General features: G+C 42.4%; 1 protein-coding gene across 1 annotated transcript in view; it reads right to left on the bottom strand.

Annotated features, from left to right (window-relative positions):
- Positions 1 to 921: 921 nt before the first annotated feature.
- Positions 922 to 9,939, bottom strand: part of LOC139659070 (acetoacetyl-CoA synthetase) — a 26,512-nt gene continuing 17,494 nt past the window's right edge. Inside the window, exons 7-12 of the mRNA XM_071537286.1 lie at positions 5,705 to 5,818; positions 4,592 to 4,717; positions 3,937 to 4,006; positions 3,043 to 3,101; positions 2,288 to 2,490; positions 922 to 2,164 (exon numbers count right to left, since the gene is read on the bottom strand). Coding sequence (XP_071393387.1) covers positions 2,027 to 2,164; positions 2,288 to 2,490; positions 3,043 to 3,101; positions 3,937 to 4,006; positions 4,592 to 4,717; positions 5,705 to 5,818 — 710 coding nt within the window. The 3' untranslated portion in view covers positions 922 to 2,026. The remainder of the gene's footprint in view (positions 2,165 to 2,287; positions 2,491 to 3,042; positions 3,102 to 3,936; positions 4,007 to 4,591; positions 4,718 to 5,704; positions 5,819 to 9,939) is intronic.

The following is a 9,939-nucleotide window of genomic DNA, read 5'->3' as shown; positions in this document are numbered from 1 at the left end:
GCGAAATGACTGGTCAAATGTAAAAAAATATATTTTTTTACATAAGTATAAATTTGCTGTCATGGTATTTAATCTTTGTGATAAATACTTTTCTTGTGAACCAATGAACATTTACAGCCTCTAGACTTCTTAAATAATTAATCAGGTAAAATATCCTGAGACAAATAAATAAAAATCATTGTTTAGTGTCAAAGTTTACCGTTCTGCGTGTTTAAGCTTAAAACAGGGAGCCACATTGCCGCACTGCTGTTTGCTAGCCCCGGCACCCCTGGTGTCTCAATGCTAGTATGCGATTGGCTGCTGATGGGCTATGACACCATAAGGTTCAGCTGCAGAATGCTTTTCTGCGGCAACAGACAAGGGAACGAGGGGACCATGGTGAATATCAGTCATAGAAAATGAATGGGCTTTCAGCAACTGTTTTCTTGAGTTGCTGGTATTGTGTTCGCAGAGTTAGGGTCTACGCATTTCAGTAAAGCTGTTTAAAAAGGCAAACTTTCCCTTGAGAAACTCTTGTGTTCCCTTACAAGTGAGCTGTGTCCAACAAGCGTGGGAAGGGAGGCTCCTAGTTTATCTTAGCGAAGCAAGTTGCTGGCAGTGTGGATGCATATAAAACTGCAACGTCAGATGTAGAAGGCTGATTTTCTGGGAATGTTTGTTTGAGATTTTGCTCTCAGACTGGCTTTACTTTATAGGAGTGTTGACAGTTGTCAACCAGAAGATGCACTCATATTCCCCAGGAAATCACCCCAGGTGCTTCAGCAAAGCTGTTTCCAAGGCAAATGTTCCCTTGAAAAACTTCTGTTTTGCCTTTTAAGTGAGCTGTGTTCAACACAAGCTGTTTGTGTGTGTGTGTGTGTGTGTGTGTGTGTGTGTATGTGTGTGTGTTGGGAGAGGGGTTTGGAGGGGAGAGGGGGAGGGGGGAGTCTCCATCAAAAACCCATTATTTATGCTTGCAAATGGTGGCTTAGGTATTGTACAGGAAAGGCCTTCCTGAACACAGCTCAGGTGTACACGAATGAAAAGTCTTCATTCATATCTGTCATCTTCAAAGCAAACTAGACCAATGAGTACTGAAACCTTCCCTTGAAGTGCGCTTACACATCTCCTAATATAACATCAACACATGTCTTGATGTCTTGGGCGGACTGGAGGAGAATCAAGGGTTACAAAGTCAAATTAGGGTTCGGATTTGGGCGTGTCATATGTAAGAGATTAGTAAACTTTTTCAGCTTGGGACTAAAACTAAATTCAGTAAGTTTAGTTTTACCCTGGGATCCTGGTTCATTTAACCAAACTAGAACTCTTGACACATTAAGACCCACTAGAAAACTGTGAACCGTTTTAGGTCTATAAATCCATAATTTTAGTGTTACTGCAATATTACAGGCCAAAAAAATATTATATACATTTAACACACCACATAATGATATGGCAATATGAGCCGAAGCTGAGGCGTTCCAATGGCTATCCAAGGTGTTTGTGTGTGTGTGTATGTATACTTCCAATGTATTTTCAGTCTTGGTCCCACTCAGAACCAACACAAGGGTTAAAGCAGGAGGGTTAGCGAGAGAGAAGTATGGCTCTTCCTCGGCTCTCTCTTGACAGCAATCAGACTGTCAAGCCAAAGCAAAGTGCTAATGCTAGGTCTCACTTCCATAATGGCTTCAGAGCATGAATGGCTTCACAAGCGCTGCAGTGTGCATCATGTCACATTGTCACATCAACATGCCGTACTATAGCTGTTTAATTTTCTATGGTAGCCTAGGACCCGCTGCTTGACGCAATGTATTTACTATTACTCGTTACATAATTCATGTTATATCATTTTGACGGATAGAGTTGCCATTTTTTTTTCTTTTTTTGTGCCCCCGTACAAAGCTCAGGGCGCCCCTGAAAATTAAGAGTCGTGCTCTTTGACATGTCTCTCCCTGTATCAATAAAGTTGACTGAATTAAAAACTGAGCTGTTTGTCAGGTGGTTCCCTTTTTGCAGGTCCTCTCCCCAGCTCTGTGGTTCGTCGTCTCTAGTAGTTCTGCAGTTCTGGTATGTTCTTGTAAAGATCCAGCGAGTCGGGGTTGGAGAAAGCTCCTCTTTGCATCACCTCCCGCCCGGCGATCACCTGCTTTACTGCCACCTCCACCTTTTTACCGCTGATGGTGTACTGCAAGGGGAAGGAGAGAGGGATTGTCATTCAAGAAATAACTGACATTTAGAATTGTGACCGCTGTGACAGAATAACTTGACAAGTTCTTTCATTTCTGTTTGATATTCATATTACTCTTACAGGAATGTCTTTGGTCTCCAGCAGCAGTGCAGGTACGTGTCGGGCGGACAGCGCTTTTCTGATGGCTCCTTTAATCTTCTGCACCAACTCGGGATGGTAGACCTGACCGGGGGCCATCTTTAGGAACAAAATAACTCGCTCTTCTCCGTCGGCGTTGTACTGGGGAACACAAAGACTGTCGGACACCTCCTCGAACGCCTCCACTGCAGAGGGGAGATGGAAAGGAGAGCAGAGGAGAGGTGACGAGAGGGGAGAGGAGGGGGGAGAGTAGAGGAAGGAAAAACAGGAGAGCAAAGGAGAGGCAAGGAGGCGAGAGACGGTGACAGGAGAGGTGAAGAGAGTAGGGGAGGAAAGAGGAAATCAGAAGAAAGGAGGGGAGAAGAGGAGAGTAGAGGGAAGGAGAATAAAGTAAAGAGGAGATGTAAAGGGGGAGAGAAGAGGCAAGGAGGGGAAAGAAAACAGAAGAAAATATGTCAGCATTAACTAACTACAGAAACATATTTCTGTTGTCAAAAGTACAGGTACACCTATGAATGTAGTCACATAAATCCTCACATTACAATCTGCATTAAAGGTGTTTTTCCATGCCACGCAAGGAAAAACTATCCCTAAATGTATTGCGAGTACAAATTTAAAAAGAATGGATGGTGTGGTGTGGCATGACTCAATCTGTGCTCCAAAAAAATGCTGCTGCCGTTCCCCTTCATCCTCTCCTACACCCCCACCCTGCTCAGCATGTAGCGTTCAAGGCTCACCGATGTTGTAGATCTCCGAGCTGCCGAAGCGGACTCCGTTGGGGTTCAACGTCCCATCACTGCAAAAAAAAAAAAACACAAGCTCAAGATTCAAGACTTAAGTGTCCCTCATGAGAAAAGTGGCTTGCAACATGTCATGTAACACAATACGATAAAATACAGAGGCATATGTGACATGTATGCGTGGTTAGGTAGGTACATGTAGCATTTTGTTTTAGCTTGCTGTCGGAAAGAGGATGCTGCTACTTGTCTCCCTTCCCCTCCCTGGTGTGTTTGTTTTCTCCTTTGCTTTACTGCAGACAATTCTGTCTGGAACTAACTAGTATAATATAAAACAAAATTCTAATGTCTAATGTCTCTCAAACAGCTACCCAACTACTTCTACTGTAGATTTCTCCAAAGAATTCTTCCGATGGAGCAAAAATACAGCAGTAGTTCAGCAAGCACACAGTAAAAAGAATGGACTCTACAATTGCTACAGCTGTAATGCTGCGTCTGAGTTATGGCTGCATAATTTATCGATTTAAATCACAATATTGACTATTTCAAATTGTAAGAGGATGGAGGAGGCAATAGTTCTTTCAGACAGCTTCCTAAACAAGTATTCTGGTGCTGTGCCAAATCCCTCTGCCAAAAAGTCATGTTGAATGTCAGAATAAATCTTTCATTCTGTTCAAACAGAACAAACCCAAAGCATTAGCATCTCATTTTCTCTCCTCTACAGTTTATTTTACGATATTATATATAGTGCCAATCGCAAATTATGTTAAAAGCCGTGTCCACGTGTGTAGCATTCTAAAGAAAATGAATAAATTAATTAATACAATTACAATACAATTTTTTGTCAACACTGTGTAGCTCTTCTGTGAGCAGCAGAATGATAGAATAGCTGACCTTCTGCCCAGCATGACAATGCCTCCCGTCTTTGGGTTGATTTTACAGTAGTCTCCATGGGCCCACACACCTAGAGAGAAAGAGAAGAAACACAACTCAATTCAGCTCAATCCAATTCAAACTTTTTTGCCCTGTGAGGGAAATTTGGTTTGCAGAAATGGTTTATGATAAAAAACACATCATAAAAACAAATAAAAAAATGATGAAAGAACAATAAACACAAGAAAAACGACCAGACAGTCAAGAACTTGATATAATGCAATAAAAAGTTGCTCATCAGTGTCAATTACTAAATTCTTATATAGGCACAAGATGCTACAGCAAATACAAATGTGTATTGGACATACATTATGTCACATAGTTCAGTGGATCTCAAAACTTTTTAACTAATGACCCCCCAAAAAACAAAGTGACGCCAACTCTGTTGCAGGAGTAAACATACAGAATGGGGAACTTTGACTGACATCTAATGATAATTAGTATTTTCCCTTTTCAGGCTATTTTATTTTATTTATTATTGAACACATGGCTGCGATCATTTGTGTTTGTGCATGGATGTTTGCATGAGAGATTGTATGCATATATGTATGTGTGTGTGTGTGTGTGTGTGTGTGTGTGTGTGTGTGTGTGTGTGTGTGTGTGTGTGTGCACTCACCAGGATATGTAGAAAAGTATGCTTTGTGGTACTTGCTCCCATTCTCATCGTTCCAGAAGTGTGTAGGCTGGCAGGGAATCGGCTTCAAACACACCAGCTCCCCGCTCTCTCCCCATACGGGCTTACCTGTCCACACACACACACACACACACACAGACAGAGAGAAATTCACAGGAACAAAAAACAAAGTTAGCAGTTTCATACGTACTGTGCCAGAATACACATACACCTGGGCACAAACCCCCGACAAAGACACCCAAACACACACACACACACACACAAACGCACACCTACATACACAGAAATCATTTTCAGATAAAAATCACACACATTCACCTGGTAACATATCACACACTCACAGAGACACACATACGTACACTTCAGTGTGCGGTTTCACACACCACTCATCTCCTCCCCCAGGACGGTGTTACCGGCTTAGAGAACGACTAAAATAATCCCAAGCTCTTCCTACAAAACTGCCTTTAAATTATCCCTCAATCCACTTTCCTTTGAGGCGGTGGAGACGCGCCAATACAGCCTGCAGCGGGGATAGGGAGCTGGGGAGCGAGGGACCAAAATCAATGAGAAAAACATAGACGGCTTTGAAGACTCCCAGGAAGATAAAAAATCTTTCTTTTCTGGATTGTTAAACGAAACACCACTGTCTCCCCAACTTTATTTTTTTTTTTTTTACCTTTATTTAGCCAGGGAAAGTTCACTGACTGCTCATGCTGTCTTCCAGCTACGCCCTGCTTCACATTCAGACAGTTGCACACACTGTAGGTATGGGAGCGGCCCAGTACCCCAACCCTAACCCAAGCTCCACTGAAGCAGAGGGGGAGTAAAGTGCCTTGCTCAAGGGCATCTCAATGATCATTTCTGAGGGAGGGGAGAGGGTTTCATTCATTTTCCCCACCCAGTACTAGGATTCTAACTAGCGACCTTTAGTCCACTTGCTACTGTCAAAGGTGCAAATAATCCAATAAATCCCTCTTGATAGCTAAAGAGTTCAGGATAAATAGAGAGAAAAAGCAACAACATTCCACTTTTGAACAATTCACCCACTCTGAGCACACACACACACACGCACACACACACACACACACCTCTTACCGTCACAGCTCCAGGCCTCTATAGCCATGCCGAGGTTTCGTGTTTGGATCTCGCCTCGGTACACTGGTACTGTTGGGTTCTGACCCATGAAACATGACACTATATCAGTACCACCTGGAGGGAGGGAGAGAGAGAGGGAGAGAGATAGAGAGAGAGAGAGAGAGAGAGAGAGAGAGAGAGAGAGAGAGAGAGAGAGAGAGAGAGAGAGTACAATTGTAGTAACAGTAGTAATAGTATAATGTTTTTATTTTACTTGTTTCACACTGTTCACATTGTTTTTGTATACACATGTAATATGCTTTGGCAATACAAATGTGTACATTTTGTCATGCCAATAAAGCACCATTGAATTGAAAAAAAATAGAATTGAGAAAGAGAGAGGGAGAGAGAGGGAGAGAGAGAGAGAGATATGAGGTGGCTGGTTGAAAATGAAATACTCCACTTTAAGATACACAAGAGGAAAAACCCTCCACATAATCAGGATTATCATGTTAGCCATCATCATGGAGGCCTAGGTTTGATACCATAGTAATAATTGCTAGTTAGCTTACTCACTAGTTAGCACTCTTGCTTGTTAGCTTGCTAGCTTGCACTCCAGAACAGTATGTCTCATTTTCACAAGATCCAGTTTGATGCCCACCTTTGAGTCACAGTAAAGTGAATATAGGCTATGCCATAACATATGCAATTTACTGGAATGTGTACATTTTTAGTCCAGGTGGACCCAAGGGGAACAGAACCTCTAACCCTGGCAGTAGCGTCATGATAACCAAAACTGTGAAATGATACTGATGCAAAAGACTGAAATCAATGTCGATGCTTTCACCAAATGTGTTCTGCAATCTGAAATTCCATCTCATCGTATGTCAATATGTACGGATGCCGGCATGTGGCGTGGAATAGTTAGAAGAAGAAAAACAAGGATTAAAATAGACCGAGCCGCAGTCTGGCTCTTGACAGCGGACTGCAGCAGTCGGCACAAAATTCAACTGAGTCACAGCTGAAAACATGGCAGCGGTGTCAGACAGTGCACCAGGTCTTGAACTGAATCCCACTCCACCTAAACTGGTTGACAAAACGGGCGCCAGGAGCAAAATATGGAACTGTTTCGCTTACAGAGCTGACAAAGACGGCAGACACCCTACCAGCATTTCAAAACCCCCGTGCCAAAGCTGTCAAGTGCGGTCACACAAGCAACAAAGCATCTGTGACCATTGATCTGTGATATTGCCTGATGGTTTTTCTTGTTTCCCATGGCATCATATTAGTATTATATTTTTAGAAATTAAACTTAGTATTAGGGATGGGTGATACAGTATCAAATATCACAATATTTTAGACCCATATGACAATATTTTGGGGATGAGTATTTGTGCTTTCAGAAGAAGAAGACACAAAAAACATTTGAAAATTAGTAATGATCATTAGTAATCAGTCATGCGTACTCATTTATTTATTTCACTTATTTTTTGGATTCTTCTGGCTCTCGTGGAGCTTACACCGGTTTAGAAGGTGGTGCATCTTTGAGAAAAAATAGTTCCTATCCAAATAGATCACAACTATTGACACAAAGCTTGTTTTTTTACAATTTGTTCAAGGTAACATACTGACACCGGTTTGATTATACTGTGAGCGTCGTGTTTTGCAAAACAACATTTATCATAGCTTTCAAAGACGTCATAGCTTTTGTGGCGTATGCCCCGAGGTTTCTATTGCAGCAGAGTAGGAGGGGGCCGCCCGGTGTTACCATACGGGCGGAGCAGGCGGCTAGAGAAGTTATGGTTTCTACTAATAGGGATCATGATGGAAAACATGTTATTTGGGCCCAGGGTTCAAAGTACCGAACTATTCCTTTAAGTTATTTCACAATATTAGGACAAGGTATCTAGTCTCATATCACAATATCGATATACGATCGCCCGGCCTGACTTAGTGTTGGTACAGTCAAATTTACACTACCTGCTCCCCGCTCCACCCATTGACCTATATAGGACCAGGAGATCTGCTGTGTGGTAGCACTTTTCTAAAACTGTCACTAACACACACACACACACACAAATACTGAGGAAAAACCCAACAAGCCATCCCCGCCATCCATTTGTCTTTTTCCACCTTCTCATCATCCACCATTTCTGACACATTCTATTCATCTACCCTCCCATTGCTCCATCCTTCCCTCCCTTTTTCCCCTCCCTCTGTTTCTCACACACCATCCACCCATCCATCTATTGTTTGTTCCCTCCTCCTTCTCTCTCGCTCTTCTTCCTCTAGCTTTCACCGCTTTACACTCATCCTCTCTCCCTTTCTGCCAGGTTCTTTATTGAGCTTTAATTGGCTCCCAGGAGGAAGAGGAAACTTTATCTTTCTGATTAAACACACACGCACAAACACACACACACACACACACACACACACAGACATACATTTTTGGGAACACATGCTATTATTTTATTATTACTCTTGCTTGAATGGCTGGGTACACACACACACACACACACACACACACACACACACACACACACACACACACACGCACACACACACGCACACACACACGCACACTAATTTTGAGCCATAAGCCACTTTTACTTTCTTGGTCCGTCTTCCATCATCACCCATGAAGTGTGTGTGGGTGTGTGTGTGTGTGTGTGTGTGTACACAAGACTTGTCACCCTGATCTGATATTTCTAGCAGTGCTGACTATTCTGAACACAGTGGAGTGAAAGATCTTTGAACACCACAGTCTGTATGAGTGTATGAGTGTGTGTGTGTGTGCGTGTGTGTGTGTCTACTTTCATGTGTGTAGGTTTGTGAGTGCTTTGAACATCCCCAGGCACTCTTTGGGGTCAGTGTGTGTGTGTGTGTGTGTGTGTGTGTGCGTGGGTGTGTGTGTGTGTGTGTGTGTGGTATGCCCCCTCTCCTCCCCTCCATAAACAAAACCACCAACTGAGACAAGACACACACACACACAGACTGGGGTGTTCAAATAAATAAATATATATATTAAAACAGAAATTCTAAAAATAATTCTGATGCAGATAATAAAACACACAGAAAGACTTCACAAACACACCCATGACTCAAATACTCGTGAGTACGACGCAAATGCAGTCACACATGTGCATACACACACACACACACACACACACACACACACACCATGTTCATACAGAGAACTCAACGACACAGCAAATAAAAAAGAACATTTTTTTTTGTAAAATGTAAAAATTTGATGTTGCAAAATGCAAGTGGAGGGAGAAGAGAAGAGAAGAACAGAGAAGAACAGAGAAGAGAAGAGAGGAGAAGAGAAGAGAAGAGAAGAGAAGAGAAGAGAAGAGAAGAGAAGAGAAGAGAAGAGAAGAGAAGAGAAGAGAAGAGAAGAGAAGAGAAAAAAGTGGAGCGACATATGGGCAGTCAGACGGAGGTGTATTGGGATGGAGGGATTCCAGCAGCGAAAGTGTTAAAATCCCCCAACGAGGGCCAACAGGGGTCTGAGAGGCCTGCTGATGGGATTACACACACACACACACACACACACACACACACACAGCAAAATACATGTAGAAATAAACAGTGAAATAAACATAACACACAGAATCGCAGAAAAAACATATTATGCACACACAAAAACACACTGCATACAAAACATTCACATGTTAACCGTCACACACATCCATGGACACACACACAGAAAGACACACACACACACACACACACACACACACACACACACACAGGGTGAAACCGGCAAAGGGGCCCATCACATATGTCACTGTAACCACCAGTCAGTCACATATGCTGTGATAAATCCTAAGAACACACACACACACACACAGCGTGTTAACCTTGGGGGTCAAGGTTAGGTCGATTGGCAGCCAATAAGGTTGCACCCCGCTGTTGCCCTTGGCGACAAGGAGGAAACTGACTGGGGCAAGACCTGCTGTCCTGAAGAACACACACGCATGCACATACAGTATATACGTACACACATACATAAGAACAACACACACACACACACATATATGCATGCGCCCACAATCCCTCACACACACCAATCCTAGATCTTTACCTAACCTAATCTTAATCACCATCAAAGCATGTAAAATATTCACTTATTGGTAATACTGAAATATTATAATTTCACTTGAAAATTGTTTCCTAAATCATGTTCAATAATCAATAATCATGATTAAAGATTACGATTGCAATATCGAGCAAAGTAATCAAGATTATAA

Source organism: Centroberyx affinis, unplaced genomic scaffold, assembly GCF_046629955.1.
Source record: "Centroberyx affinis isolate AG114_WGS23_722 - 3 ecotype Tasmania unplaced genomic scaffold, CSIRO-AGI_Caff_v1 ptg003011l_1, whole genome shotgun sequence".
Taxonomy (NCBI): Eukaryota; Metazoa; Chordata; class Actinopteri; order Beryciformes; family Berycidae; genus Centroberyx; species Centroberyx affinis.
This window is presented reverse-complemented; position numbering and strand designations above follow the sequence as displayed.